We start from the raw sequence: 27,871 nt of genomic DNA on the forward strand, positions 1-27,871 counted from the left end.
GATTCATGTATGTAAGGGTGATGAAGGCCTTACAAAAAATGCAAAGTGTTAGTTAGCAGGTCTGCACAACCTGGTTATAAGTCTATATTAAACTGCTGATGGCTGTAATAAGTAGGACACTGATAGCCAGAGAACTGTCAAGGGGCCAGATCCAAAATGAATAATTGGAGGCCAAAAAATTCATTAATGGGATACTTCTTAATCCAGGCTTGCTAATGGGGATCATCAGAGGCGGCTCGCTAATTAGGCAAATTAGGCTGACGCCTCAGGCCTCGCACTCACAGGGGTCTCGCAGCCACCTAGTTTACCTAATTAGAGAAAATAAAAAATGCCTGCCTGGTATGTGATTCCACAATAGACAGTGCCTTGAAAAAGTATTCATACCCTCTGACATTTTCTACATTTTGTCATGTTGCAACCAAAAATGTAAATATATTTTATTGGGATTTTATGTGATAGACTAACACAAAGTAGCACATAATTGTGAAGTGGAAGGAAAATGATAAATGATTTTCAAATTTTATACAAGTAAATATGCGAAAAGTGTGTGTGTGTGTGTGGGGGGGGGGGGGGGGGGGGCTCCCCCCTGAGTCTTGAGTCTACAATACTTTGTAGAACCAACTTTCACTGCAATTACAGCTGCAAGTCTTTTTTTCGGGGATGTCTCTACCAGCTTTGCACATCAGGGACGTGCAGTCAGGGGAGGCAGGGCCATTTAAAAAAAATAATAAAATCGGGCTTTGAGGGTCATAGCTCAGCAAACTGGGGTCACAGAGACCCCAAATGTGGGGGGTATGTAGCCTAAGTCCTACCCCACCACTGGCTCCTACGACCTATGGTTCCGGAGATACGGGGCTCCTTGTCCAGCCCGTCAGAAGCTACATACAGAGTTTAAATACAAGCCGGAAAACTCTGTTTGGGCCAGACTGAGAGTATGAGCTCACAGAGCCTCTCCTCACTTCTTGTCAGAGGCACTGAGCTCAATGGACAGCTTGGAGTCTTGGACCAATGGTAAAGCACCATTGGAACAAGCTGTCCAATAAAAATGCTGCAGTGGAGGCATGCTTCTCACTGCAGTTTCATAGATTGGGGCATGTCTAAAATACAAATACTCTCATCCAGCCCTCTTATCTACAAGGAAAAACACATGTGTTAATGTGTATAAGATTTACCCACAATCCCGTATTTTCCGTATTCTGCTAAAAAAGGAACTGTTATATTCAAGCTAAATCCTATATTATTATGCTATAAGTTATAAGATAATAATTTATTATTTCTCTGCCCATCAAACACCGCCACTCTGCCCATCAAACACCGCCACTGTGCCATATCAATTGTTGCCACTGTACCATATCAAATGCTGCCACTGTGCCCATCAAACGCCGCCACTGTGCCATATCAATTGCAGCCACTGTACCATATCAATTGCAGCCACTGTACCATATCAAATGCTGCCACTGTGTCCATCAAATGCTGCCACTGTGCCATATCAAATGCTGCCACTGTGCCATATCAAATGCTCCCACTGTACCCCCCGCCCGCCGTCTGCCTGGCACTTACCCTGTCTCACGGTGGGGCATTTTATTCATTTGTAACTTATATGTTCATTTTAAATAAATATTTTGCACTATAAAAAAAAAAAAAAAAAATATTATTTATCTATTTACTGTGAAATTACTGGTTGGACGTTATAACTTCAAACTTCAGTAATTTGTCTGTTAAGCCGCCTGCATGAGTACAGATTTTGAAAATATAGTAAATTACCTTTAAAAACAATATCTACGTAGTTTAAGGTTAAACCTCTTTTCTTCTAAATTTAATGAGTGTCCACGAGTCTTGTTAAACTCCCTTCCGCAAAAAAGTTTTCTCCCTATTGTGGGGTCACCAGTACGGTATTTGTATACTGTGGGGTCACCAGTCCGGTATTTGTATATTGTGGGGTCACCAGTACGGTATTTGTATATTGTGGGGTCACCAGTCCGGTATTTGTATATTGTGGGGTCACCAGTACGGTATTTGTATATTGTGGGGTCACCAGTACGGTATTTGTATATTGTGGGGTCACCAGTCCGGTATTTGTATATTGTGGGGTCACCAGTACGGTATTTGTATATTGTGGGGTCACCAGTCCGGTATTTGTATATTGTGGGGTCACTAGTCCGGTATTTATATATTGAAATCATATCCCCTCTCAAGTGTCTCTTCTCCAGAGAGAATAAGTTCAGTGCTCGCAACCTTTCCTCATAACTAATATCCTCCAGACCCTTTATTAGCTTTGTTGCCCTTCTTTGTAGTCGCTCCATTTCCAGTACATCCTTCCTGAGGACTGGTGCCCAGAACTGGGCAGCATACTCCAGGTGCGGCCGGACCAGAGTCTTGTAGAGCGGGAGAATTATCGTTTTATCTCTGGAGTTGATCCCCTTTTTTAAAGCCAATATTCTGTTTGCTTTGTTAGCAGCAGCTTGGCATTGCATGCCATTGCTGAGCCTATAATCTACTAGGACCCTCCAGGTCCTTCTCCATCCTAGATCCCCCCAGAGGTTCTCCCCCCAGTGTATAGATTGCATTCAGATTTTTGCCACCCAAATGCATTATTTTAAATTTTTCTACATTGAACCTCATTTGCCATGTAGTTGCCCCTCCCCCCATTCATTTGTTTCAGATCTTCTTGCAAGGTTTCCACTTCCTGCGGAGAAGTTATTGCCCTGCTTAGCTTACTATCGTCCGCAAATACAGAGATTGAACTGTTTACCCCATCCCCATCCTCCAGGTCATTTATGAACAAATTAAACAGGATTGGTCCCAGCACAGAACCCTGGGGGACCCCACTACCCACCCCCGACCATTCCGAGTACTCCCCATTTATCACCACCCTCTGAACTCGCCCTTGTAGCCAGCAGTGATCATTTTGTTGACTAAAACATTTTAGCTGACTAAATTAATAGTATTTTAGTAGACTAAAATATGGCTAAAACTAAAACAATTGAGATGACTAAAATATGACTAAAACTAAAATGGCATTTTAATCAAAAGACTAAGACTAAAACTTAATTGAAATTTGACTATAAAATTAACACTGGTCTGTAGTGCATGTTCATACCTCAATACCATAAATAATAACATATTCGATTTTTCACTCCAGCAGAATATAATGAGTTTGGAACCTGCAGAGAAATGTTAACTAATGCATTACAATTTTATTACACCCATTCGAGTTTAGAGGACTAAAATTAGTTTTAGTCGACTAAAATGTACTGGAGATTTTAGCCGATTAAAACTTAGAACATTTTAGTCGACTAAAATCTACTGGAGATTTATGCCGCGTACACACAACCGGTTTTCCTGTCTGAATAAACTCTGAAGGTTTTTCCAACGGAGTTCCGAAGGAGTTCCGACAGAGTTCTGCTGAAACTGCCTTACGTACACACAATCACACCAAAGTCTGACGGTCTAGAACGCGATGACGTACAACACGTACGACGGGACTAGAAAAAGGAAGTTCAATAGCCAGTAGCCAATAGCTTCCGTCTCGTACTTGCTTTAGAGCATGCGTCATTTTTGGTCTGTCGGAACAGCATACAGACGAGCGGTATTCCCGATAGGAATTGGTTCCGTCGGAAATATTTAAAACATGTTCTATTTCGAGGTCCGTCAGAATTTAAAAATAAAAAATAAAAATTCAGACGAGGCCCACACACGATTGGAATATCCGATGAAAAGATTCCGTCAGGCTTTTTCTGCCGGAAAGTCCAACTGTGTGTACACGGTATTAGTCGAGTAAATACGACTAAAACTATTGCAGAAGACTAAAATGGGACTAAATCTAAAATGCCATTTTAGTCCTAAGACTAAGGCTAAAACTAAATCGAAATTTGCTGCCAAAATTAACACTGGTAGCAAGTTTTCAAACCATGTACTTACCCCATCCTCCAGGTCATTTATGAACAAATTAAATAGGATTGGTCCAAGCACAGAACCCTGGGGGACCCCACTACCCACCCCTGGCCATTCTGAGTACTCCCCATTTATCACCACCCTCTGAACTCGCCCTTGTAGCCAGTTTTCAATCCATGTACGCACCCTATGGTCCATGCCAACGGACCTTATTTTGTACAGTAAACATTTATGGGGAACTGTGTCAAATGCTTTCCTTCCTTTATCTAGATGGCAGCTCACCTCATAAAAGGTTAATAGATTAGTTTGGTAAGAACGATTCTTCATGAATCCATGCTGATTACTGCTAATGATACAGTTTTTATTACTAAAATCTTGTATATAGTCCCTTATCATCCCCTCCAAGAGCTTACATACTATTGATGTTAGGCTAACTGGTCTGTAATTCCCAGGGATGTATTTTGCCCCTTTTTTAAATATTGGTGCTACATTGGCTTCTCTCCAATCAGCTGGTACCATGTCAGTAAAAATTCGGGAACAATGGTCTGGCAATTACTTAAGTAAGTTCCCTAAGTATCCTCGGGTGCAAGCCATCTGGTCCCGGTGATTTATTAATGTTATGTTTCCCAAGTCTAATTTTAATTCTCTCCTCTTTTAACCATGGAGGTGCTTCCTGTGATGTGTCATGAGGATAAACACTGCAGTTTTGGTTACTGAAGCCCCCCCGATTACCTTGTGAAGACTAAGGCCGCGTACACACGGGCGGATTGTCTGCCCAACTAAGTTCGTCAGACAATCCGACGGACAGTCCGTCCAAATTTTGAATGAACTGACTTGACCACACACAATGAACAGACAGTCCGCTGAAAACTTGCGCGATGACGTGTACGGCACGTACGACGGGACTAGAAAAACGACGTCCAATACACTGCAATACAACCTTCGGCCGTGTAAATCCTTTCTGAGCATGCGCCATACTTAGTCCGTCCAACTTGCCTACACACGAGCGGACTGTCCACTGAAACCAAGTTTGGACGGACAAAACCAAGTTTGGACGGACAAAATTACGGAAATTCCGAAAGACAAAGTCCGTCAGACTGTCTGCTGAAAAAGTCCGCTGAAGCCCACACACGAGCGGATTGTCCGCTGAAACACGGTTCAGCGGACTAAGTTGGGCAGACAATCCGCCGGTTTGTACGCGGCCTAAGAAGAATAAATTCAATAGCTTCGCCATGTCACCATCCTTTGTAATCAGATGTCCTTCCTCATTATTTGTGGGGCTAATGTGGTCTGTCCTCCCTCTTTTACAGTTTATATCCTTAAAGCATTTCTTGGGATTTTTTTTGCTCTCCTCCACTATGTGTCTTTTGTTTTATTCTTTATAAAGTCTGAATGCTGATGATGATCCCTCAGCGTTGTATTTTTTGAAGGCCTTCTCTTTTGCTTTTATATGCTTTTTTACATTGGAGTTAAACCACCCTTTTATTCGCTCTTTTAAATGCATTTCCCAATGGGATGCACTGGCTAATGCTCTTATTTAACCACTTTCAGACCGGACCAATTTGCTGGTCAAAGACCAGACCACTTTTTGCGATTCGGCACTGCGTCGCTTTAACTGACAATTGCGCGGTCGTGCGACATGGCTCCCAAACAAAATTGACGTCCTTTTTTTCCCACAAATAGAGCTTTCTTTTGGTGGTATTTGATCACCCCTGCGGTTTTTATTTTTTGCGCTATAAACAAAAATAGAGCGACAATTTTGAAAAAAAACATTATTTTTTACTTTTTATTATAATAAATATCCCCCAAAAATATATAAAAAAAACTTTTTTTTCCCTCAGTTTAGGCCGATACGTATTCTTCTACATATTTTTGGTAAAAAAAAAATCGCAATAAGCGATTATTGATTGGTTTGCGCAAAAGTTATAGCGTTTAAAAAAATAGGGATAGTTTTATAGCATTTTTATTAATCATTTTTTATTATTTATTTTTTTACTAGTATCGGCGGCGATCAGCGATTTTTATTGTGACTGCGACATTGTGGGGGACCCATCGGACATTTTTGACACATTTTTGGGACCATTGTCATTTATACAGTAATCACTGCTATATAAATGCAGTGATTCCTGTGTAAATGACACTGGCAGTGAAGGGGTTAACCAGTGGGTGGCAGTGTAGGGGTTAAGTGTTCCTAGGGGTGTGTTACTAACTGTGGGTGGGTTGGGCTTTCATTTAGTGAACACTGATCTCTGCTCCAATCACATGGAGCAGAGATCAGCGTCACTAGTTGCTAGGCAGAATGGAGAAATGCTGTTTCCTCGGCATTTCCTCCATTCGGCCGCTCCGTGAGACGATCGCGGGGATGCCCGCGGCGATCGAGTCCGCGGGTCCCGCGACCAGACTCACGGGGGTCCCGACCAGCGCGGGAGCGCGCCGCCGGCAGCGCGTTCCTGATGGCAGGGCGGCATTGAATATTGGACGTACCTGTACGCCAATATGCCTGCCCCGTGCCATTCTGTCGACGTACATCGTCGTGCGCTGGTCGGGAAGTGATTAATATGCTCTTAAAGGAAACCCAACTCTCCTCCGTGTTCTTTGTTCCTAAGATTTTATCCTAATTAATATCTTCTAGCAAGGTTTGTAGTTTAGGGAAGTTGGCTCTTTTGAAATTCATTGCCTTTGTATTTCCCTTATGTTTCCTATTTGTGTGATTTATACTGAAGCCAATTGACCAGTGATTACTGTTTCCCAAATTCCCCCGTATTTCTACATCCGTGATCAGGTCTGTATTGTTGGTAATCAGTAGATCCAGCAATGCTTTGTTTCTAGTTGGTGCGTCTACCATCTGACCCACTAAATTGTCCGGCAAGACATTTAGGAACTGGCGAGCCTTAGACAAATGTGCGGTTCCTTCCGCCCAGTCTGTCTGGATAATTAAAATCCCCCATTATGATAACACTTCCCATCCTTGCCGCTAATCCAAATTGTGATAGGAGGTCCGCCTCCCCCTCCTCCCTGAGATTAGGATGCCTAAAGAATACTCCCAATATTACTTCCCCTTAGTTTCCTCCCTTTGGAGCTCTACCCATAAGGATTCCACCTCCTCCCTAGCGCCCTTAGTGATGTCATCTCTCACATTCACTTGTACATTATCCTTGATATACAGGCATACCCCTCCCCCTTTTTTACCCTCTCTATCCCTGCTATACAGGGAATACCCTTGAATGGTTGCCAGCCAATCATGAGAGCTGTTGAACCAAGTCTCTGAAATGCCCACAAAATCTAAATCCTCCTCGTACAACAGTATCTCTAGCTCTCCCATCTTGTCTGCCACTCTCCTGGCATTGGTGAACATGCCACGTAGTTTAGACCAGTCACATACTATCCTCTTATTGGGTGTTCTGAGCTTGCAAATAGGACTTATGACTATACTTACCTCGGGGTTATGTACTTGAGTCAACCTACCACTAATGCCCTCAATACTATACTCTGGAATATATTCTGCTCTGGCTATCTCTACCTCTGGACCCACCTCACCATCGCCTAGTTTAAAACCTCCTTTCTAGTCTCAAGTCTTTGCAGACTAAAAGGTTTTCTTCTACAACTGACCTGTATTTGGCTCCATCCATCTTCCCATCAACTCTGACCAGCTTCCCTGTCCCTGCTGAAGAAAAGAATCCCCACCACATGATGCTGCCACCACCATGTCTCACGGTGGGGATGGTGTGTTCAGGGTGATGTGCAGCGTTAGTTTCCCCCACACATAGCGCTTTGCTTTTAGGCCAAAAATTTCAATTTTGGTCTCATCTGACCAGATCACCTTCTTCCACATGTTTGCTGCCCCCTCCCCCACATGGCTTCTCACAAACTACAAACAGAACTTCTTATGACTTTCCTTTAAAAATGTCTTTCTTCTTGTCACTCTTCCATAAAGGGCAGATTTGTGGAGAGACGACTAATAGTTGTCCTGTGGACAGATTCTCCCCCCTGAGCTGTGGATCTCTGCAGCTCCTCCAGAGTCACCATGGACCTCTTGGCTCTTCTCTGATGAATGCTCTCCTTGCCCGGCTGGTCAGTTTAGGTGGACGGCCATGTCTTGGTAGGTTTGCAGTTGTGCCCATACTCTTTCCATTTTCCGATGATGGATTGAACAGAGCTCCGTGAGATGTTCAAAGCTTTGGATTTTTTTTATAACATAACCCTGCTTTATACTTCTCCACAACTTTATCCCTGACCTGTCTGGTGTGTTCCTTGGCCTTCATGATGCTGTTTGTTCACTAAGGTACTCTAAAAAAAACTCTGAGGGCTTCACAGAACAGCTGTATTTATACAGAGATTAAATGACACACAGGTGGACTCTTTTTACTAATTAGGTGACTTCTGAAGGCAATTGGGTCCACTAGATTTTAGTTAGGGGTATCAGAGTAAAGGGGGCTGAATACAAATGCCCCCCCCCCCCCCACTTTTCACATATTTATTTGTAAAAAATGTTGAAAAACATTTATCATTTTCCTTCCCCTTCACAATTATGTGCCACTTTATGTTGGTCTATCACATAACATCCCAATAAAATACAATAATGTTTTTGGTTCTAACATGATACAATGTGGAAAGTTTCAAAGGGTATGAATACTTTTTCAAGGCACTGCACATATGAAGTCTAGGTTTTAAAATTCACAAATTGTAATTTTTCTACAAATATCTGCAATTTTATTTCTAAATATATATATATATATAAAAATGCATCTACATTAATATACACTATTGTATAGAGAAATAAGGCTAATTTTAAGACTAAACATCCCCATATTGGGAAGTGCAACAAGCTGATGGGACATGTTAACTAACTAATGGATATCGCATGATTAATCTCTAGGTGTGGCTCACCCCTCTATCACAGATATATCCAGCAGTGTAATGCTCCGTACACACAATAGGATTTTCCGACGGAAAATGTTCCATGGGAGCTTGTTGTCGGAAATTCCAACCATGTGTAGTCCCTATCAGACATTTTCCATCGGAATTTCCAACACACAAAATTTGAGATCCGGATCTCAAATTTTCCGACAACAAAATCCGTTCTCATAAATTCTGATTGTGTGCACACAAGTCCGACGCACAAAGTTCCACGCATGCTCAGAATCCATCAGAAGAGCCGCACTGGCTATTAACCACTTAGGCCCCGGACCAATTTGCAGCCAAAGGACCAAGCCCCTTTTTGCGATCCGGCACTGCGTCGCTTTAACTGACAATTGCGCGGTCGTGCGACGTGGCTCCCAAACAAGATTGGCGTCCTTTTTTTCCCACAAATAGAGCTTTCTTTTGGTGGTATTTGATCACCTCTGCGGTTTTTATTTTTTGCGCTTTAAACAAAAATAGAGCGACAATTTTGAAAAAAATTCAATATTTTTTACTTTTTGCTATCATAAATATCCCCCAAAAAATATATAAAAAAAACATGTTTTTTCCTCAGTTTAGGCCGATACGTATTCTTCTACATATTTTTGGTAAAAAAAAAAATGCAATTAGTGATTATTGATTGGTTTGCGCAAAAGTTATAGCGTTTACAAAATAGGGGCTAATTTTATAGCATTTTTATTAATATATATTTTTTTTACTGGTAATGGCGGCGATCAGCGATTTTTATTGTGAATGTGACATTATGGCGGACGCATCGGACATTTTTGACACATTTTTGGAACCATTGTCATTTATACAGCAATCAGTGCTATTTAAATGCACTGATTCTTGTGTAAATGACACCGGCAGTGAAGGAGTTACAACTAGGGGGCAGTGTAGGGGTTATGTATGACATTATGTGTATTTTTTATTGTAGGGGGGCGTGCCTTGGCATGTGACATCACTGATCGTCCTTCCCTATATCAGGGAACAGACGATCGGTGACAGCCACAGTAGGAAGCACGGGGAGAGGTTTGTTTACACAGATCTCTCCTCGTTCTTCAGCTCTGTGACCCGATCTTGGGACACCAGCGGCGATCGGGTCCGCTGGTCCCGCGGCCATGGTCACGGAGTACAGGACCAGGTCGGTAGTGTGCCGCCGCCGGCGCGCTCCCGACCCACGACTGTGTACTTAAAAAACAACGTACAGGTACGTGCTTGTGCCCAGCCGTGCCATTCTGCCGACGTACATCGGCGTGAGGCGGTCCTTAAGTGGTTAAACTTCATTTTTCTCGGCTCGTCATACGTGTTGTACATCACCGCGTTCTTGACTTTCAGAATTTCTGACAAAATTTGTGTGACTGTGTGTATGCAAGACAAGTTTGAGCCAACATCCATCTGAAAAAAAAACCATGGGATTTTGTTGTCGGAAAATCCTACTGTGTGTACAGGGCGTAAGGCAGCCATTGTATACAATGAGTAATGTTACAATATTTCCTAGAGGATCTATGAACCAACATACCAATGAAGCCAGCAAAAGCACAGGATGACTTCTCCACCTGCGGGAGAAGAGGAAGAAGAATACTTTTTGGTTATTTCATTTGTTAAGGATTAAGGCAATACCACTGTCACACATTACATGTTTATATTTCAGCAGCAGCCAAACGAAGTTCCTTCCATCTTCCTCCATACAATGAAGAGTTATTTGAAGGAAAGAATAGATCACCATAAAACACATTCTCATTCTTTCCTTTGCCCTTTATACCGGCCACAAGTTTGTTATGTACTAAGGGTGAGAATAGGGTGTACAGTTAGAAATGGTAGGAACAGAGTTAGGAGATTTAGGGCCCTTCCATGTGCTTCTTGCGGTTAAAGCGGGATTCCGCTGCGGTTTTGTTTTTTTCTTACCTGTGTCACTGGTGGGCGATTCCTACCGTCCCTTAGCAGTCACGATCGGCGTGTTTTTGACCCCCGACGTGACGATTTTATTGCAATGGGAAACTTTTAAAAAAGCAGTCCGGCGGTTTCCATTTTTACTGTGGGCGTCTGAAGCCCACAGGCATTTACTTCCTGTATGCGATGACGATGGGCTCCCAGCATCCACCGCTCCATCTCGCGCATGCTCACTGATAGCAGTGAGCAGCGCTGTAAAAGTTTCTTGTTGCCATCACAACGGGCGGCGTCCCCGAATGTTCCCGCCCTGTTGTCATGGCAACGTAATGGCAGATACAGCTGCCTGCCCACTTTGAAAATGGCAAATATGGACATGCCCTCGTCACATGACCGGCGTCCTCCTTCCGAAATCTCACTAGATTTCGGCATTACTATGTCCCCCATGGATTCTTGGGAAATAGCTAAGAAATTTCCCAGGGACCATTGCGAGGCCGATAACCACGCCTACTCCCACGGGAGGACAGCCTGGAAGTCGGCACAAACATCACAAATATAAGGTAAGTACTGAATAATATTTTATTTCAATGTTCATTACTGTAACTATGTTACCATGTGATTTAGATAAGAAGAAGATAAAATTTTAGGTACAAAATCGCTTTAAGGCCAGTTATAGGTCAGGGCAGTTGCCATTTGTTTGTACCGTTGGTTATTTGGTGGGGAGGGTCGCACTGGACACCTTCACTGCCCATGTGCTTTTTGCTGGCTGTCCAGTGCGACCCTGTGCCTTTGAGGAGTGGGCTCCCTTAAGGTGAATTTGCCCTCTATCTATCCATTATTATACTGTATATGTACTCCTATTATGAAGGCTCTTAAAATGTATAGCGTTAGGACTGCAGATAATACCTGAGTGTCTTGTCGTTGGCCTCAGCAGCTTACGCATGTATTTGCAAATGTGTGCAAACTAAACCCCTGTTTTTAATGTGAGAATTCAGGTTGTTGAAGGCTGGCTGGTAAGTTGAGCTGGGAATGTTTCTTTCTTTTTTGTTGTCTGACAGTTAATCCTGCTTGTCTTCTGTGTGTGATGTAGAGGGATGTAATAGTGGTGGTTCCACCACTTCCCATCCATATGTAATATAATCTCGAACCCTTATAAAAAACATAAGGCTGAGGCCGCGTACACACGCGCGGACTGTTCGCCCAACCTTGTCCGCTGAACAGTGTTTGGGCGGACAGTCCGCTCGTGTGTGGGGCTTCAGCGGACAGTTTCAGCGGACAGTTGGCCGAACAAGGTCTTACGGAAATTCCGAAAAACTGTCCGCTGAAACAAGGTTTCAGCGGACTGTTCGCTCGTGTGTAGGCTTGTTCGGCCAACTAAGTCTCGCGCATGCTCAGAAAGGATTTCCACGTCGGAAGGTTGCATTGCAGTGTATAGGACGTCGTATTTTTCGTCCCGTCGTACGTGCCGTTCACGTCATCGCGCACGGTTTCAGCAAACTGTTCGTCCGTCGTGTGTGGCCATGTCCGTCCATGCTAAGTTTGAGCGGACTGTTCGCTCAAACTGTTGGACGGACAAAGTTGGGCCAACAGTCCGCGCGTGTGTACGCGGCCTAAGACTGAGAAAATCTTCTCAACTTCTTAACTGCTGCAAACAGGTAAGTAAGGGGCAGATATCATGACACAGGTGAATGCTGTAGAATAGCTCTAGGTGCCATCACCATACAGAAGTGTCATACGCTGCAAAAAAAAAAAAAATCTTACAATTGTTGATGACATTTGGAAACCCTTCTTAGAAAGTCTTCAAGTTTCTTTGAGGTAAGGTGACAGGCCACTGGACTGTTCAGAAACGACTACGGGTTTCAGCTTTCTTAAACAAAGGCATCAGACACATGTTATCGTTAACATACTACTTTGGATTACTCCAAGAAAGATTAAAAAAAGGTGCTGATTTGGTGGTGGTGTGGTTGTGGTCTCCCTACAACCCCTTAGGCTGGCCACACAAATCAAAAAGGGCATTTGGTCTACTGAAGAATGAAAAGCATTTATTAGCAATAAATGAAAACCAAATACACGCACGAAGATCAAGGGCATTCAGATGCATATGTATACAGAGACCACAGGTTTATTCTCAGTAGAACACACAAGGGTCCATATGAAACCTCCTGCTACAGTCAGTGAGACTGTGTCAAGGCCCGGATCTGAACCTACAAGCACTCTTGTGTCTAGCGATGCCTCTTCTTGCTGAGCCACATGGCATGTTGGACATGAAATGCTGGACAGCTCCCTGGAAAATTGAATAAACCTGTCTTGAACCCTTTTGCTCCTCTTATGAATGCCCTATTTAAGCCACGCCTTGCACTTCCTGTTTGCCAGATTCTTGTGCTCCCTCCAGTCAAAACCTTGCTCTGGTCTCTACTGCTGATTTCCATATCTTTGCTACTGTTCGCTACCGACCTTTGGCTTGTTCCCCAACTATGCTTCTGTTTGTTTCCAATCTGCAAGCATTTGTTACCGATGTTTGGCTTCTTTACTGACCACACTTCTGCTTGATCCCTACTTGCTATATCTGCTACTGGATCCTTGCTTGCTTACTTCCTGGTGGGGCAATCCAGAGGACCGTGACCTGGTACTAATAGGCAGCAAAACCCATCTCCACCATCAGGAGCTCTGGTGAATCCTGCTTAGTACCTAGACTCTGCACCTTGGGTGAGCTCACATCATCTGCCAGCATGACCTGCTTCTATACTTATCCAGCTGGTAGGTGGGAGCCTCTCTACTGCTATAGCTACTGACTCCAGGTCATAACTAATGCATTTCTGGGACCAAAATGCCCCTATCCTCAGCACCGCAAACCCAGGAATATAAAGATCTGAAGTAGTAAATGAGCATTATGGAACCCATATTAACTTCTTGGTGCCGGCTACATGCATATATGTGGCCACGTGGCCTGGAAAAACAACTTACCACACTGAGAGTGCTTTCCCTACAGGCTCCCAGCACAATAGCCAGCAGGGATCGGTAAGCTCCTGATGCATATTCACGATCGGGAGCTGTCTGATCACGTGACTGCTGTGACAACCAATCACAGTGGTCACATGACCCAAATGCCCACCTTTGCCTCCCGGATTTTAGAACCCTTATGCCCTGTACACACGATAGGATTTTCTGACAACAAATGTTGGATATGAGCTTGTTGTTGGAAAGTCCGACCATGTGTATGCTCCAAAGAACATTTGTTGTCGGAATTTCTGTCAACAAATGTTTGAGAGCAGGTTCTGAAATTTTCCAACAACAAAACTTGTCGGAAATTCCAAGCGTGTGTACATAAGTCTGTAATGGAAATTTGTAGGTTCTGTATCTAATTGTATTCTATTTTATATGTATTGCACAATGCCCTCACTGTGCACACGGCACTAGTAATGTTTTCAGTACATGTTTTGCATTCTTTCGAGTCCTGATTAGAATTAGCCTGCCTATGTAACGCCCCTTGTTACCATAAATGTACAATTGTAATATTAATGTGATACCTACGTAATCATGTGTATAAAAACCTTCAAATGCGTCATAATAAAGGAGAACGGTTATTTGGAAAGATGCTGAGCGTATCTTTTGTGTCTGTTCCCTACTGTAGTAGTTATTATTAATTTGGAACCACTAATCAATATGAGGTTAGGAGTTGCCTATCTATAAAATATCCATTTCTGAAGCTCCGACTTTCAACCTCAGGTTTAAACATTATGTATTTACAAATATGCAATTCAAATGTGATGTTTGAGGTTATCAGCTGAACTATGAAAGGACTGATTTCCTATTGTCCATCTGCTATGAAAGTCTTTGATTATGAGATGCTTCTAATGTTCGCTATGTATGAGATGTTTACCCATATATACAATAAAATTAGCTTTGCAAAAAAAAAAAAACAGCATTATATGTGGAAGACAGATGCTGTTAAAAGTCCCCACCTCTGTTCATTGATGGTTATATCAGTTTGATGTTGCTGGCTTCCTTCACAGCCCTTGCAAATCAATTGTCCTCTCTGCCCAAAATATGCTCCTCAATGTTCATCCTGACCTTTGTCATGTTCAAAAGACAAAGTTCTATGAGCAGCAAATTTTTAGTAAATGAGGAAAAATACATTTACCCCGGGCTCACCAAGCCTGGGAACGCTCCAAGAAAAAGCAGCCAGGCTCCAAGACTACCACCTCCCAGTACTCTAGGAAGCCAAGACCTCGTCTCCTCTAACGAAACAGAACTCACTGAGATATATTTCTCTAGAAACCATGAATACCCAAGCCTGTTAGCAATTGTAATTGACTTGTACAGTAAAACCTTGGATTGTGAGCATAATTCGTTCCGGAAGCATGCTTGTAATCCAAAGCACTTGTATATCAAAGCGAATTTCCCCATAAGAAATCATGAAAACTCAAATGATTTGTTGCACGGCCATTTATTCATAAGTCCTTCAGTTTATAGACCATGTAAAAATATTATACCTTGTGTAACCATAAAATGTCCATCCACAAATGGAAGCCTCCACAAGGGGATTAGAAGAAAAATTCTGCAGGAGCTCCAGAGTATAAAAGAGAAGAGAGGCGCCTCAAAGTGTAGCAATATGGTTACATTTAATGAAAGTACAACATTTAGCAACTCACATGGTTGATGATTAAAAGAGGCACATCTCAGTATGCCGGCATTCGGGGCAGAGCTGTCTCCATAGACCATCCTCCACACCGCCGGATCTCACCGCTGCCAATCTGCAATCGTGACCAGGAAGACTACCCTGCAGTGGAGCGAACTGAAAGCATGGCTTTAACCACTCATGGAGTGCAGCGTGGATGGGACGACGTCAATGGCAGTGAGGAGGATGGTCTATGTGGACAGCTTTACCCAGGATGCTTGCATACTTGGATCTGCCCGTTTTAATCATCAGTCATGTGAGTTTCTAAATGTTGTACCTTTATTACATGGAACTGTATTGGTAAAATTAGAGGCTCTCTTCTCTTTTATACTCAGTTGTGACATGACGCTACTTGTATATCAAGACATCGCTTGTATATCAAGTCAAAATTTATTACAAAACGCTCTCAAACCAAGTTACTCTCAAACCAAGGTTTTACTGTATTTGGATTCTTATTCATGCCGAGAGTCTGTAATTATCATTTCCACCACAAAGTCCAGAAAACAGAGACTATCAGACCTCATTCATGGCACTCACACACCACGAAGACCTCAGTATAGACATACGTGTTTCCAGCGGCTGGTGACCCGAATGTAGGCGGTGTAGTTGTGGTTGGGGATAAGAGGAGCATTGTGGAACCCATTATAATGGTGGTTATCCCCCAGGGTGAAGGTTCTGGGTCCAGTGAGGGTCTCTGCAGGAAGGACAGCCGCAGTATAACGGATCGGAGACCAGCTGGAGTTGTACGGGGTGTTTTCAAAATTCAGACACTCTTCTGTTGAATTGTCTTCCTTACCGCCAAAGACAATTATGTCATAAGATCTGAAGAGCAGAAAATATCGGAAAAATATCAGCTATGAAATATAATGCATGTCATCTCTGCTGTGCTTTATATTAATTATTTATTCAGATAAAGACATTCTGATAAACTCTAAATGCATCATATTTCAGGATCGTTTTTTCAAACATTGCAGAATTTGGGGGACAAACAGGTAAATAGACAGGTTCTCCCTTGTTGGTTCAGAGCGGGGGGGTTCTTAGGATCCTAAAAGACTTGGGGCTCTTATATGCACCTTAAATAAGGCCTTGTATAATCAGGTCTCTTTCCCTTAAAATGAAACAATTAGTACTTTTTTTATAGACAATAGACTGAAGCAAGAATAGTAGGAGATTCCAAGGCACAGAAATGTACTCAGCATCTCCACTGCTTCCACCATTCCACCAGGTGTAACTATATGGCCATCTAGAGACCTGTCCATTGAGTTGTGGTACCTTTCTGCATGCATGTTAACATTTATTATTTCACACGTTAACTTGCATTGCATTAAGGAAGCCCATTTATTTCTGAACACGCTGCCAAAACACCACAATGCACAATTCACCAAGTTTTGAATCTTTAGTGCCTCTACCTAGAAGGGCCTTGGGCTGGCAAGGGCTATTCCCTTTTAGGAATACCTTTCCCAGGTTATATCATTCTTAGCCCTTGTACACATGGTCGGAGAATCCGACAGAATGTGTCCGATCGGACCGGTTTGTCGGATATTCCGACTGTGTGTGGGCTCCATCTGACTGTTTCCGTCGGAGTATCCGACGGACCAAGTTTTCCAACTTGTTGGTAAAATTTTCCGACAAAATGCTACGATCGGACATACTCCGATCATGTGTAGAGAATTCCGATCGGACAAAGTGCCACGCATGCTCAGATCAAATTCCTACACCAAAGCTATTGGCTACTAGCCTGAACGTAGTCCCGTCGTACCAAAATAACGTCATCACGTCGGATTTTCCGACAACTTTGTCCGCCCGTGTGTATGCAACAGTTTCGGACAAAATCCATTGGACAAAATCCGACGGATTTGGTTGTTGGAATCTCCGACCGTGTGTACAAGGGCTAACACTTTAATGGAAGTAGTGCAGGTCCAACTTTAATATGATATTTCAATTCTTTAATATGAACTTGAGGTAGGACGAGTGAAGATAGAATATCTATCAGGATAAAAAGGGGCTTTGACAACTAGCAGTCACTGAGTGGCCCTCAGCATCCCAAAGCCTCTTCATCCACCAGAGCAATGCAGCCACAAAACAGAAGGTTCATGTGTGTCTCTGTTTCAATTTTGATTCTGCGATAACAAGGTCTAGGCCCACATGGTCTTCAAACACTCAGCCTACATAGCAGGACAGTACCCTTGAAGCACTTGCTACAACCCTGGGGCTCAGGCACTCGGCCTACTCTCTAGAACCATTTCTTGCTTAGGAGTGGACAAAGGGAAAGATGGAGTCTTCCTCTTCCCAAAGGGAATACTGAAGGATAGACCTTTCCAGAACTTAGTTGGATTGTCAGAGACTCATCCAACCCATTAATGACAAACTCACTATGGGTTGGCCAACCTAAAAGACGGACAGAACTGACTAAACCACTCCTCACAGGACTCTGGAGCTTCCTCAACAGAGTGACTTGCTGGTAACGTGAGACTGATGGCATCGGAGAAGGTGTGTGCTTGTGCCAATGTGCAGAACAAGGATCATTGTCAGTTAGGTGTGCATGCACATTTATGCGAGGATGCTAATTTATGTAAGAAAGCTAATTTACATGGGAATGCTAATTCATAAGGTAATTCCACATGGGTATATGCACATATACATGTCTAATTCTGATCTTGGTCTATTTAGGGAACAGAGCTGAGTTAGGAAGTTGTGAAAGGTCTTCAGCTGTTACCCCATGACCTGACTTCTGAACCTTATCCTGAATCTGGTTGCTGACCCGGCCTGCCTTTGGACTTATCTCTACTTTGCCACCAGCTATTGCTATTTCTTGACCATGGCTTGTCTTTGTTGATTCCTAGTTTGACCATGACTAGTTCCTGACCATGGCTTGTCTCTACTGATTCCCGGGTCCACCTTGCCTGGATCCTGACCATAGCTTGTCTCTGCTGATCTTCTGGTGTGACCTTTGCTTGCCTCCTGATCATGACTCCACCAGCTACCCTGCCTGTTGTCTGCCTCATTGGTTACCAGCCACTGCCAGTCAAGACTTTGCTTTCAGCTTGTTATGAGTTTCAGTGTCCTGGCCAGATGACTTCCAGTCTACCTGATCCCAAGGAATCCTTTTTCATTCTGCATAAGCCCTCAGAGCCAAGTCTCCCTCCAGAAGGAAGCTTCTGTGGACTGAACTTATGGCACCCCTGCCATACTTTTCCCTCTTGTCCCTGTGCTGCACCAGTGATGTCTGGATCAGAGGTGTAAAAGAAGCCCTCTTCTTGTCTCTCCTCCAACAGCAGGTACATGATCGTTTCTGAGCACCAAATTCTCAACATTATCCTTGTTACTTTATATAAATCACTTCACTGCTGATTGACTGGGGAATAGATTTAATAACTCATCCCCGGTCACATTTTATTTTAGTACCTCACACAAGAAGAGGTTATGTACTTGTGTTGTCTCGAATACCTCCAGTGGATGAGGAGCAGCAAAGCAACAGTTTCAATACATGGGTCACCAGAAATATAAGTATAGATCAACTTTTACAGGCTGGGCTTATTTGACCCTTTTGACTCTGTAGTTACAGGAACACATTAAGCAATGGTAAGTAGTAGACATGTGCATTCGTTTTCGTCCAAATGCATTTTCGTCCGAATTTCAGCTATTTTTGTTTTCCTTTTGACAAACGATAACAAAAGCACAGAATCCGAAAAACGAAAGATCCGACATAAATAAATGCTTTATTTTCATTTTCCTTGTTACAACAGTTCGATATAGAATAGGAGATTCGACATGACTCTGACAATAACAATCTGTGTCTATAGAACCTGTGGTCGAATGTGCCTAACCTTACCTCTATTAGTCCAAGATTATATAGAGAAAATATTCGACAGAGAAAAAAGATTTGACAGAGAGAAAAGATTCTGCAAGTTACTGTCCTAAAAAGTGTTTGGGGACCCGGGTCCTGCCCCAAGGGACATGGATCAATGCAAAAAAAAGTTTTAAAAACTAAAGTTTTTTCGGGAGCAGTTATTTTAATAATGATTAAAATGAAACAATAAAAGTGTAATATTCCTTTAAATTTCGTAGGGGAGGGGGGGGGGGGGTGTCTATAGTATGCCTGTGAAGGGGCGCATGTTTCTGGTGCTTAGAACTGTCCCTGCACAAAGTGTCATTTATGCAGCAAAAAAAGTCCTTTAAAATCACTCGCAGCTATTATGAATTGTCGGCTCCGTAATAAAGAGAACACTCATTGAAAGTCATTGATAAAAAAAAAATAAAAAAAATAAATAAAATGCATGGGGGTCCCCCAAATTCAATTACCAGGCCCTTCAGGTCTGGTATGGATATTAAGGGGAACCCCGCGTCAAATAAAAAAAAAATTGACGTGGGGGTCCCCCTAAAAATCCATACCAGACCCTTTATCCGAGCACGCAACCTGGCAGGCCACAGGAAAAGAGGGGGGGACGAGAGAGCAGCCCGCCTCCCTCCTGAACCGTACCAGGTCACATGCCCTCAACATTGGGAGAATGCTTTGGGGGTCTGTGACCCCTCAAAGCACCTTGTCCCCATGTTGATGAGGACGAGGGCCTCATCCCCACAACCCTGGCCGGTGGTTGTGGGGGTCTGCGGGCGGGGGGCTTATGGGCTTCCCCGTGACGTATGGGTGACCCCGCACCCCTCTGATGTAACACAGGCAGGTTTCCATTACATCAGAGGGGGGCGGAGTCACCCACACATCACGGGGAAGCCCGGGTTTCCCCTTGCGTCAGAGGGGGGCGGGGTCAGGTGACGGGTGGCCCCGCCCTCCGCATATAACAAACGTCAGGCCGCCAGAATCCCCGCAGTGTCTCCTCCGTGGAGACAGAAGATGGATGGATTTGCTGCGCTGATTCAGATCAGCCATCGCTGGACCCCAGAGAGATGATCGTCCGTCGCTGGATAGCAAGAGTGGATTACCACCGCTGGAATCTTTTTTTTATTTCTTTTTTATTTTTAATAAACAAATTTTTCAAAAGAGTGTTTGTTTTATTTGACAATTTTTTACACTTTCTTTGTGAAATGGTACCATTTCAAACGGGGGGGGGGGGTGGGAACTGGGGGTCCCCTTGTTAAAGGGGGCTTCCAGATTCTGATAAGCCCCCCGCCCGCATGTTGATGAGGACAAGGGCCTCATCCCCACAACCCTGGCCGGTGGTTGTGGGGATGAGGCCCTTGTCCTCATCAACATGGGGACAAGGTGCTTTGAGGGGTCACAGACCCCAAAGCATCCTCCCAATGTTGAGGGCATGTGGCCTGGTACGGTTCAGGAGGGAGGGGGGCCGCTCTCTCGTCCCCCCCTCTTTTCCTGCGGCCTGCCAGGTTGCGTGCTCGGATAAAGGGTCTGGTATGGATTTTTAGGGGGACCCCCACATCAATTTTTTTTAAATTTGATGCGGGGTTCCCCTTAATATCCATACCAGACCTGAAGGGCCTGGTAATTGAATTTGGGGGACCCCCATGCTTTTTTATTTATTTATTTTTTTATCAATGACTTTCAATGAGTGTTCTCTGTATTACGGAGCCGACAATTCATAATAGCTGCGAGTGATTTTAAAGGACTTTTTTTGGTGCATAAATGACACTTTGTGCAGGGACAGTTATAAGCACCAAAAACATGCGCCCCTTCACAGGCATACTATAGACACCCCCCCCCCCACGAAATTTAAAGGAATATTACACTTTTATTGTTTCACTTTAAACATTATTAAAATCACTGCTCCCGAAAAAACTACAGTTTTTAAAACTTTTTTTGCATTGGTACATGTCCCCTGGGGCAGGACCCGGGTCCACAAACACTTTTTAGGACAGTAACTTGCATATTAGCCTTTAAAATTAGCACTTTAGATTTTGAACGTTGGAGTCCCATAGACTTTAATAGGGTTCTAAAGTTCACACGAAGTATGCTATATACTGGCTCCGTCGAATCTTCTTTATACATTCGACAGACACCATAAGCCTTCAAGGACAGATTCGACCGTAATTCATGTGGATTTTCAGGTGAATGCAATTTTTGAATGAAAAACAAAATAAATAAAAACGAATTTTGGGAGTAACTAAATAAATTAATTTTTCGGACGAAAACGAAATTCCGAAACGAAATATTTTACTCTGCACATGTCTAGTAAGTAGTTTTTCACCTGATTGGTCCATTCAGATTGAGAACCGGGTGGAGCTGCAAAGTGTCAACATCCATTGTCTTTTCCATGTGAAGAGGAGGATCTGAAAAGGAAAATTCAGGAATCTATTTAGGAAAAAGAGCTGATGTGCTGTGTGTCAGTAAAACCTGTCTGCCCAGGGGTGGATATGGAAATTGAACACTGAATAATTAGGTCAGACTTGGGTCAAAATTCGTAAATGATATAAAATATTTGAAATGATCCATTACCTAATTAAATGTATTAATAGTGCTGCAAACAAGTCTAAATTGAGAGACGTCTATTTACATCCCTGCATTCAGTCAGTGGGAGTGAGGTGACAGAGGTACGCTGGATGGATGGAGTGGGCAAGGGATCAGCATGTCCCTCCTAAATATCAAACAGTTACAGACAATGTGTGCATTGATACGGGACCGTAAACTTAGCTGAAACCAAGTTTATTCACTCAATATACATAGTGTATGGCCCATCTATAAGTTGGACTGCTTTAAGGTTGACTTCCCCTGAAAATGGTCCCTGCCTTGTCCCAAGGCATTTATGAACACAACGCAGTAAAGTTATCCCATGTGCAGGGCGAGTGACCCCATCCACACCGCCTGACGTGGCCCAAGAACCTGGTGGGCTTACAGTCACGAGGAACATTCACCACCACCGGCCCACATACTTGGCTCCCAACATGGGGCTATGCCTTCTTTGTACACCTGAAGCCCCCACACTAAAGCGACCATGGCAATAGTTACAGTAGTTAATTAGAACTTGCCTGCTTCCTGATTGGCCCCTGCAAGAGGTACCCTCACTGGGGTGGAGATACTGACAATGGGCGTATATAGAAACCGGCTCCAGAAGGACGCTTAGACCCACCACGTGCGTTGCCACAAGTCACTATGTCAGACCAACAGCTACCCTGGAAGAAAGTACCGGTCACATCTAACATTGGAGTCCAATACCAACTTGCCGTAGGGCTTGCCCATTGCCACACAGGAACATTATATGCCTGTTTTGCAGGAGGCGCCTGACTCTTCTCTCCCCACAGGCTCGCTGCCATCAATATGGATCTTTTCTGTTCCAGTAGCTGCCTGAGCTTAAAGAAGCCAGAGACATCGACCCTCACAGACTACCTGTCTCGCGGGAGGTTTCTGATGACACCAGAGCCACCATCCTGCAGGAACCCCTAGCTGAAATCCTCTGGCCTACCAGCCCCATCTTTCCAGGGATGGCCTCCCCCACTGGATAAGGGGTTAAGCTTCCGCCCTGCTCACCTGCAACTGAATCTCCACCTGTCCAAGGAGCTCAGACATAACCTCCAGAAGGAATCTTATAGGAACTGATTGAGCTGTGATCATCTAGTGAGGTCTGCTCTGTGTGCTCAGGTGCTACTAGTTTGCCTAGCTTCCTCTGTATATAGGAGCCTATAAAAGTGTCTGGATGATAGGTGTGGAGCTATGCAGATAGCAGCATGAATTTTGATACAGCCTCAGCCTATCCCAGAGAGAGGGGGCACTAAGGCATGCTGGGTAACTGTATGTACTGTATTCTATGAGCACACACTGCTCTGGGTCTTTCCTGGCTAGGATTGCCTAAGTCTGGGAGAGGGCACATTAAGAGAGGGCCTGAATTTCTGGAACCCGGGTTCTGCTGCGCTGACTGAGGGGCTGTTTCCTGAAGATCTGGTCTGGTATTACGGAGGAAGACGACCAGTTGTTCTTGGGCCTTGTGAGTACAGACACTCCTAAGGATCTTGGAGACTGTGTGCTGTTAACCCCTTCTGGTGCTTGGAAGTCAGAGGCGGGTTTAGCACAGGGAATACTGGCTGGTGTTCTGAAGAGCTTTGTCCATCTGCCCCTTACTATATAAAGGGACAATGCTTTGGAGCTCCAATGTTACTACTTGTTGTTACAGTTTAAAGCTGAAGTCCACTGTTTGATTCAAGCAGGGACTCGGATATAGCTTGTTCTGAAGATTAATTTCTAATCTAGTGTAGTGGATGACATTTTGGACAAAATGTCACACGCATGTAAATTTAGTTTTTGCCTCAGAACAGTAGGGGTTCTGAGGGTAATTGTGTAGATGGGCCTTAACACCAGTCCGGCCAGGCTGTGTTTGGAAGTTCTGCCTGGTTATGTGAGCGGTGAGGTGCACATGACAGGCCAGAACCAGGCCTGGTTGGATGTTTAGGTATCGGCCTTCTCTGAGCCAATCAGTGGGAGTGCCGGGGCCCACTGTGGAGTCTGGGAAGGGGTATTTAAGGGGTGTGGGTCATGTGTTTCGAGGAGTGGAGTTCGTGAGACCCGTGTGTTCTGTTCTGGTTCCAGGAGAGGTGTAGCCCCGTGAGGGGACCCAGTCACGGGGTGTTCGACATCCCGCAACATGTTCTTGTTAGTGGCCCCTGATAGACCTGCCTGGTCTGGGGTAGGGATCCGTCTGTTCCCGAGTCTCGGAACTGGCTGGTCCGAGGCGCAGTAACTGAGGGAGGATTCAAGGTGTCCGGGTGTGCTCTCGGCTTGGAGAGGCGCCACAGCTTGTGGAAGTAACCGGGGGAGGACTCTTCGGAGGAGGGTCGGCAAGTGGCATCCTGGGAAGTGCCTGGTTACTGAGTTGGGAAGGACATTGACAAATTCACGTTTTTCCAGTACCATTGAGGAGACGGGAAACATTCCAGGCATGGAGGAAAAAGGTTTCTGTTCACCCTTAGGTGATTGTTCAAGTTTTGAGTCAACGTGCTGACTGCCATGATCTCTGGCTACTCTCTGGGTGGAAGTAGAGACTTTGCTAGACCTGCAGTTCAATGTGCCTGAGTTCTTCACTTGTGCCCTCTGTTCCCTAAGAGACTGTGTTATTTGAAAGTTCTTACTGCAAAATAAAACCTTCTAAAGAGGACTTCATCTGTGTCAGTGTTCAAGTTTTTGGGTATCAACCCTGGGAACCCCTAGACATGGAAGAGCAGGCCAGGAGAAGGTAACTGGTAAGCCCAATAAGTCAAGGCCGCCCTACAACGTGTTATGGCCGCTACACTAATGTATCCCATTCATCTCCCTTATCCCTATCTCCATTCTTCACAAAATAAAAACACCCCCAGACTGATTATTGGAGAAAGAAGTAAATGAGCTTAGACAAAGTAATTGGGGATGACCTGGACAGTATTCTTTCGGCTTATCAGTCCACTTTTGGGCGAGGATCATCCGTTTGGCCCGTTTGCAAAGATGCTTGAATGCCCATGTTTGGGAACAGTATGCCCCGGTCTTCCCCTATGTACCAGAGCTGCTATTCCATCAATTTAAGGTAGACCAGCCCAAGATATACAGCTGAGCAATCTGGGAGAATCTTCATGTGCCGTAAACAACTCAGCAACAAAATTTGTATTATGAGGCAGAGCTCCACTGGCTGTACTGAGAATACAACATCAGGAGGAACATCCGGATAGATCGCATGGAAATTTTCAAACCTATGTGCCTCTTCCCAGTCATCAGGGCCATTGCTAGGTCTACAAAAGATCGGGGGTTGGAGCCCATAGCAGTGTAGTAAAGAAAGTCATACGCTTGGGCAGGCATACACATGTATATACAGTAATATAAGTGTGTATGTGTATATATCCCCAGAGAGCCCCCCTTACATCAGGGTCCCGAGAGCCCCTCTTACATTAGGCTCTCCAGAGAGCCTCCCCCTTACATCAGGGTCCCCAGAGAGCCTCCCCTTACATCAGGGTCCCCAGAAAGCCTCCCCCTTACATCAGGGTTCCAGAGAGCCTCCCCCTTACATCAGGGTCCCCAGAGAGCCTCCCCCTTACATCAGGGTCCCCAGAGAGCCCCCCTTACATCAAGTTCTCAAGAGAGCCTCCCCGTTACATCATGGTCCCCAGAGAGCCTCCCCCTTACAACAGGGTCCCCAGAGAGCCACCTCCTGCAGAGACTCGATTCTATGGGTCCCAGATACGGGGCTATATCCCCGAAAGCCATGCCCTAGCAACGCCACTGCCAGTCATCCACCGTGTCAGGGGGATCCACCCATTTTCCAGGGAGAAGGTATACTTCCCTGACCCAGACTTTCATGTATAACATTGTGAATGTTATTTCACTGTTTTAGTTTCCTGTGCCTGTTTGTGTCTTGTGCTTATTGTTATTTATGTTACACTGTAATGTTGGTTGTTTGCAGCTGGGGCAGCTTGTTATAAAGGAGGGGGATGTGTAGGCAGGTTCCCCACTGTAGGTATTTAGTTATGGCCAGGGCTCATAACTGGGTGCTAAGAATATGCATCATACATACTAGGGGGAGTACAACTGGGGGATCCATAGTGGAGAAGGATCCGGGGGTTTTGGTAGATCATAAGCTCAATATGCATGCAATGCCAAACTGCAGTTTCCAAAGTAAGAAAAGTCCTTTCTTGTATTAGGAGAGGTATGGACTCCAGAGAGAGCGAGAGAGATAATTTTGGCCCTGTACAAATCATTAGTAAGACCTCATCTGGAATATGCAGTTCAGTTTTGGGCTCCAGTTCTCAAAAAGGATATCTGGGAACTGGAGAAAGTGCAGAGAAGGGCAACCAAACTGATAAGAGGCATGGAGGAGCTCAGCTATGAGGAAAGATTAGAGGAACTGAATTTAGTCACTCTTGAGAAGAGGAGATTAAGGGGGGATATGATCACCATGTACAAACATATAAGGGGTCCATATAGTGAACTTAGTGTTGAGTTATTCACTTTACAGTCAACATAGAGGACAAGGGGGCACTCTTTACGTCTAGAGGAAAAGAGATTTCATCTCCAAATATGGAAAGGTTTCTTCAAATGTGGAATAGACTCCCGCCAGAGGTGCTTCTGGCCAGCTCAGTAGATTGCTTTAAAAAGGCCTGGATTATTTCCTAAATGTACATAATATAACTGGGTACTGACATTTATAGGTAAAGCTGATCCGGGGAAAATCGGATTGCCTCTCAGGAAATCAGGAAGGAATTTTTTCCCCTGCTGTAGCAAATTGGATCACACTTTGCTGGGGTTTTTCACCTTCCTCTGGATCAACTGTGGGTGGATTTTTTTGGTTGAAATGGATGGATGGTTGAACTTGTTGTTTGTGTTTTTTTTCAACCTAACTGTAACCTAACCTAAATGTAACTATGTAATATTTTTACCGCCTTCCCCAGGCTAAGTTTTCTGGGTCCAGCCCACTTGTCCCAGGTGGTTATAAATAGAAAAGGGATAGGATCCCAAAGTCTCTCCCGCTGAATTCTGCTTGGGGAACTGTACGGACACCATTATGTAAAGGCTATGCTGGGACTTTTAGTCCGCTCTATGCAGGTATGCCATAGTTAGAGTTAGCCAGTTAGCAAAAGACTCAGTGCCTATTTAAGTCTTTTAAACGCTGTCCTACCTAGTCTGAAGTTATTCTAAAAGGGTGTATGGAAGTAACCGGCACGCTACACATAGACATCTGAAGTTTTGGGTCAATTAAAGCAGATTGGGTTATGAAGTCAGTCTTTTCAAGAGTTAACATGGTACGGAGAAGAAGCAAGTAGTTGCCAAGAGCAAAGGGAGACTAGTAGCCAGTACAAGCAACCTATCCTGAAGCGTGGTACCTGTGCTAGGTGGGGTGTTCTCTGGTAGTGAGGGGGGTCACTGCTTTGGGCTCCCTGCCCAGCAGTATTTCTCCCAAAGCAAGGAGATCAGCATCATGGAGGCCCTTGACCTCGTCACTAGGTATGGGAGAGCAAGAAGTACAAAGTGCATGCATGAGGTCTGCACTATGTGCATGACGGTACTCCACAATGTCACTGGAAGTGAGGTGACAGATATACTGAATGTGCAGAGTGGACAAGGGCTGAGCACGGTGTATGGCCCATCTCTAAGTTAGAGGACCGCCTTAAAGTTGACTTACCCTGCAAGTGCTCCCGAGGCATTGATGAGCATGACACAGCAAAAATACCCTATGTTCAAGATGAGTGACCCCGTCCACACTGCCTTGCATAGACCAAGATCCTACTGAGTTTACAGTCACGATGAACATTCACCACCAGCCCACAAACTCACCTCCAATATCATTTTCAATGTTCTGTGTTGTGACCCCCCCGGCTCCGGCTGATGTGAATCCTTGGAGGGTGATGGTGTAGTTGGTCCCATACTGGAGGGGGATTTTATATTCTGTCACGTTGGGTGGAAACTGGAGAGATTCATCCACAGCAAAGGACACATTGTAATCCCTCCAGGCTGAGATATTCATCTACAAGGAATCATTTCATGGGTTATATGAACAACATAGGTAAATGTTTTTATTTAGTAACCCAAATGATTTAAGGCCAATTTTTAAGATTGTATATTTTTTTAAATTGTTTAATGTTGGTAACATG

General features: G+C 44.2%; 1 protein-coding gene and 1 long non-coding RNA gene across 2 annotated transcripts in view; both read right to left on the reverse strand.

The window, feature by feature from the left end:
• Window positions 1–10,412, reverse strand: part of LOC143956851 (uncharacterized) — a 30,884-nt gene extending 20,472 nt beyond the window's left edge. Inside the window, exon 1 of the long non-coding RNA XR_013269978.1 lies at window positions 10,316–10,412. This is a non-coding gene — a long non-coding RNA (uncharacterized LOC143956851). The remainder of the gene's footprint in view (window positions 1–10,315) is intronic.
• A 5,500-nt stretch (window positions 10,413–15,912) lies between these two features.
• LOC143956835 (uncharacterized) overlaps window positions 15,913–27,871 on the reverse strand; it is a 100,130-nt gene continuing 88,171 nt past the window's right edge. The window contains exons 9-11 of the mRNA XM_077467009.1: window positions 27,555–27,744; window positions 21,520–21,601; window positions 15,913–16,183 (exon numbers count right to left, since the gene is read on the reverse strand). Coding sequence (XP_077323135.1) covers window positions 15,913–16,183; window positions 21,520–21,601; window positions 27,555–27,744 — 543 coding nt within the window. The remainder of the gene's footprint in view (window positions 16,184–21,519; window positions 21,602–27,554; window positions 27,745–27,871) is intronic.

This window comes from Lithobates pipiens, unplaced genomic scaffold, assembly GCF_037356315.1.
Source record: "Lithobates pipiens isolate NorthernLeopardFrog02 unplaced genomic scaffold, aLitPip1_a1.2 Scaffold_44, whole genome shotgun sequence".
In the NCBI taxonomy this organism is placed as follows: domain Eukaryota; kingdom Metazoa; phylum Chordata; class Amphibia; order Anura; family Ranidae; genus Lithobates; species Lithobates pipiens.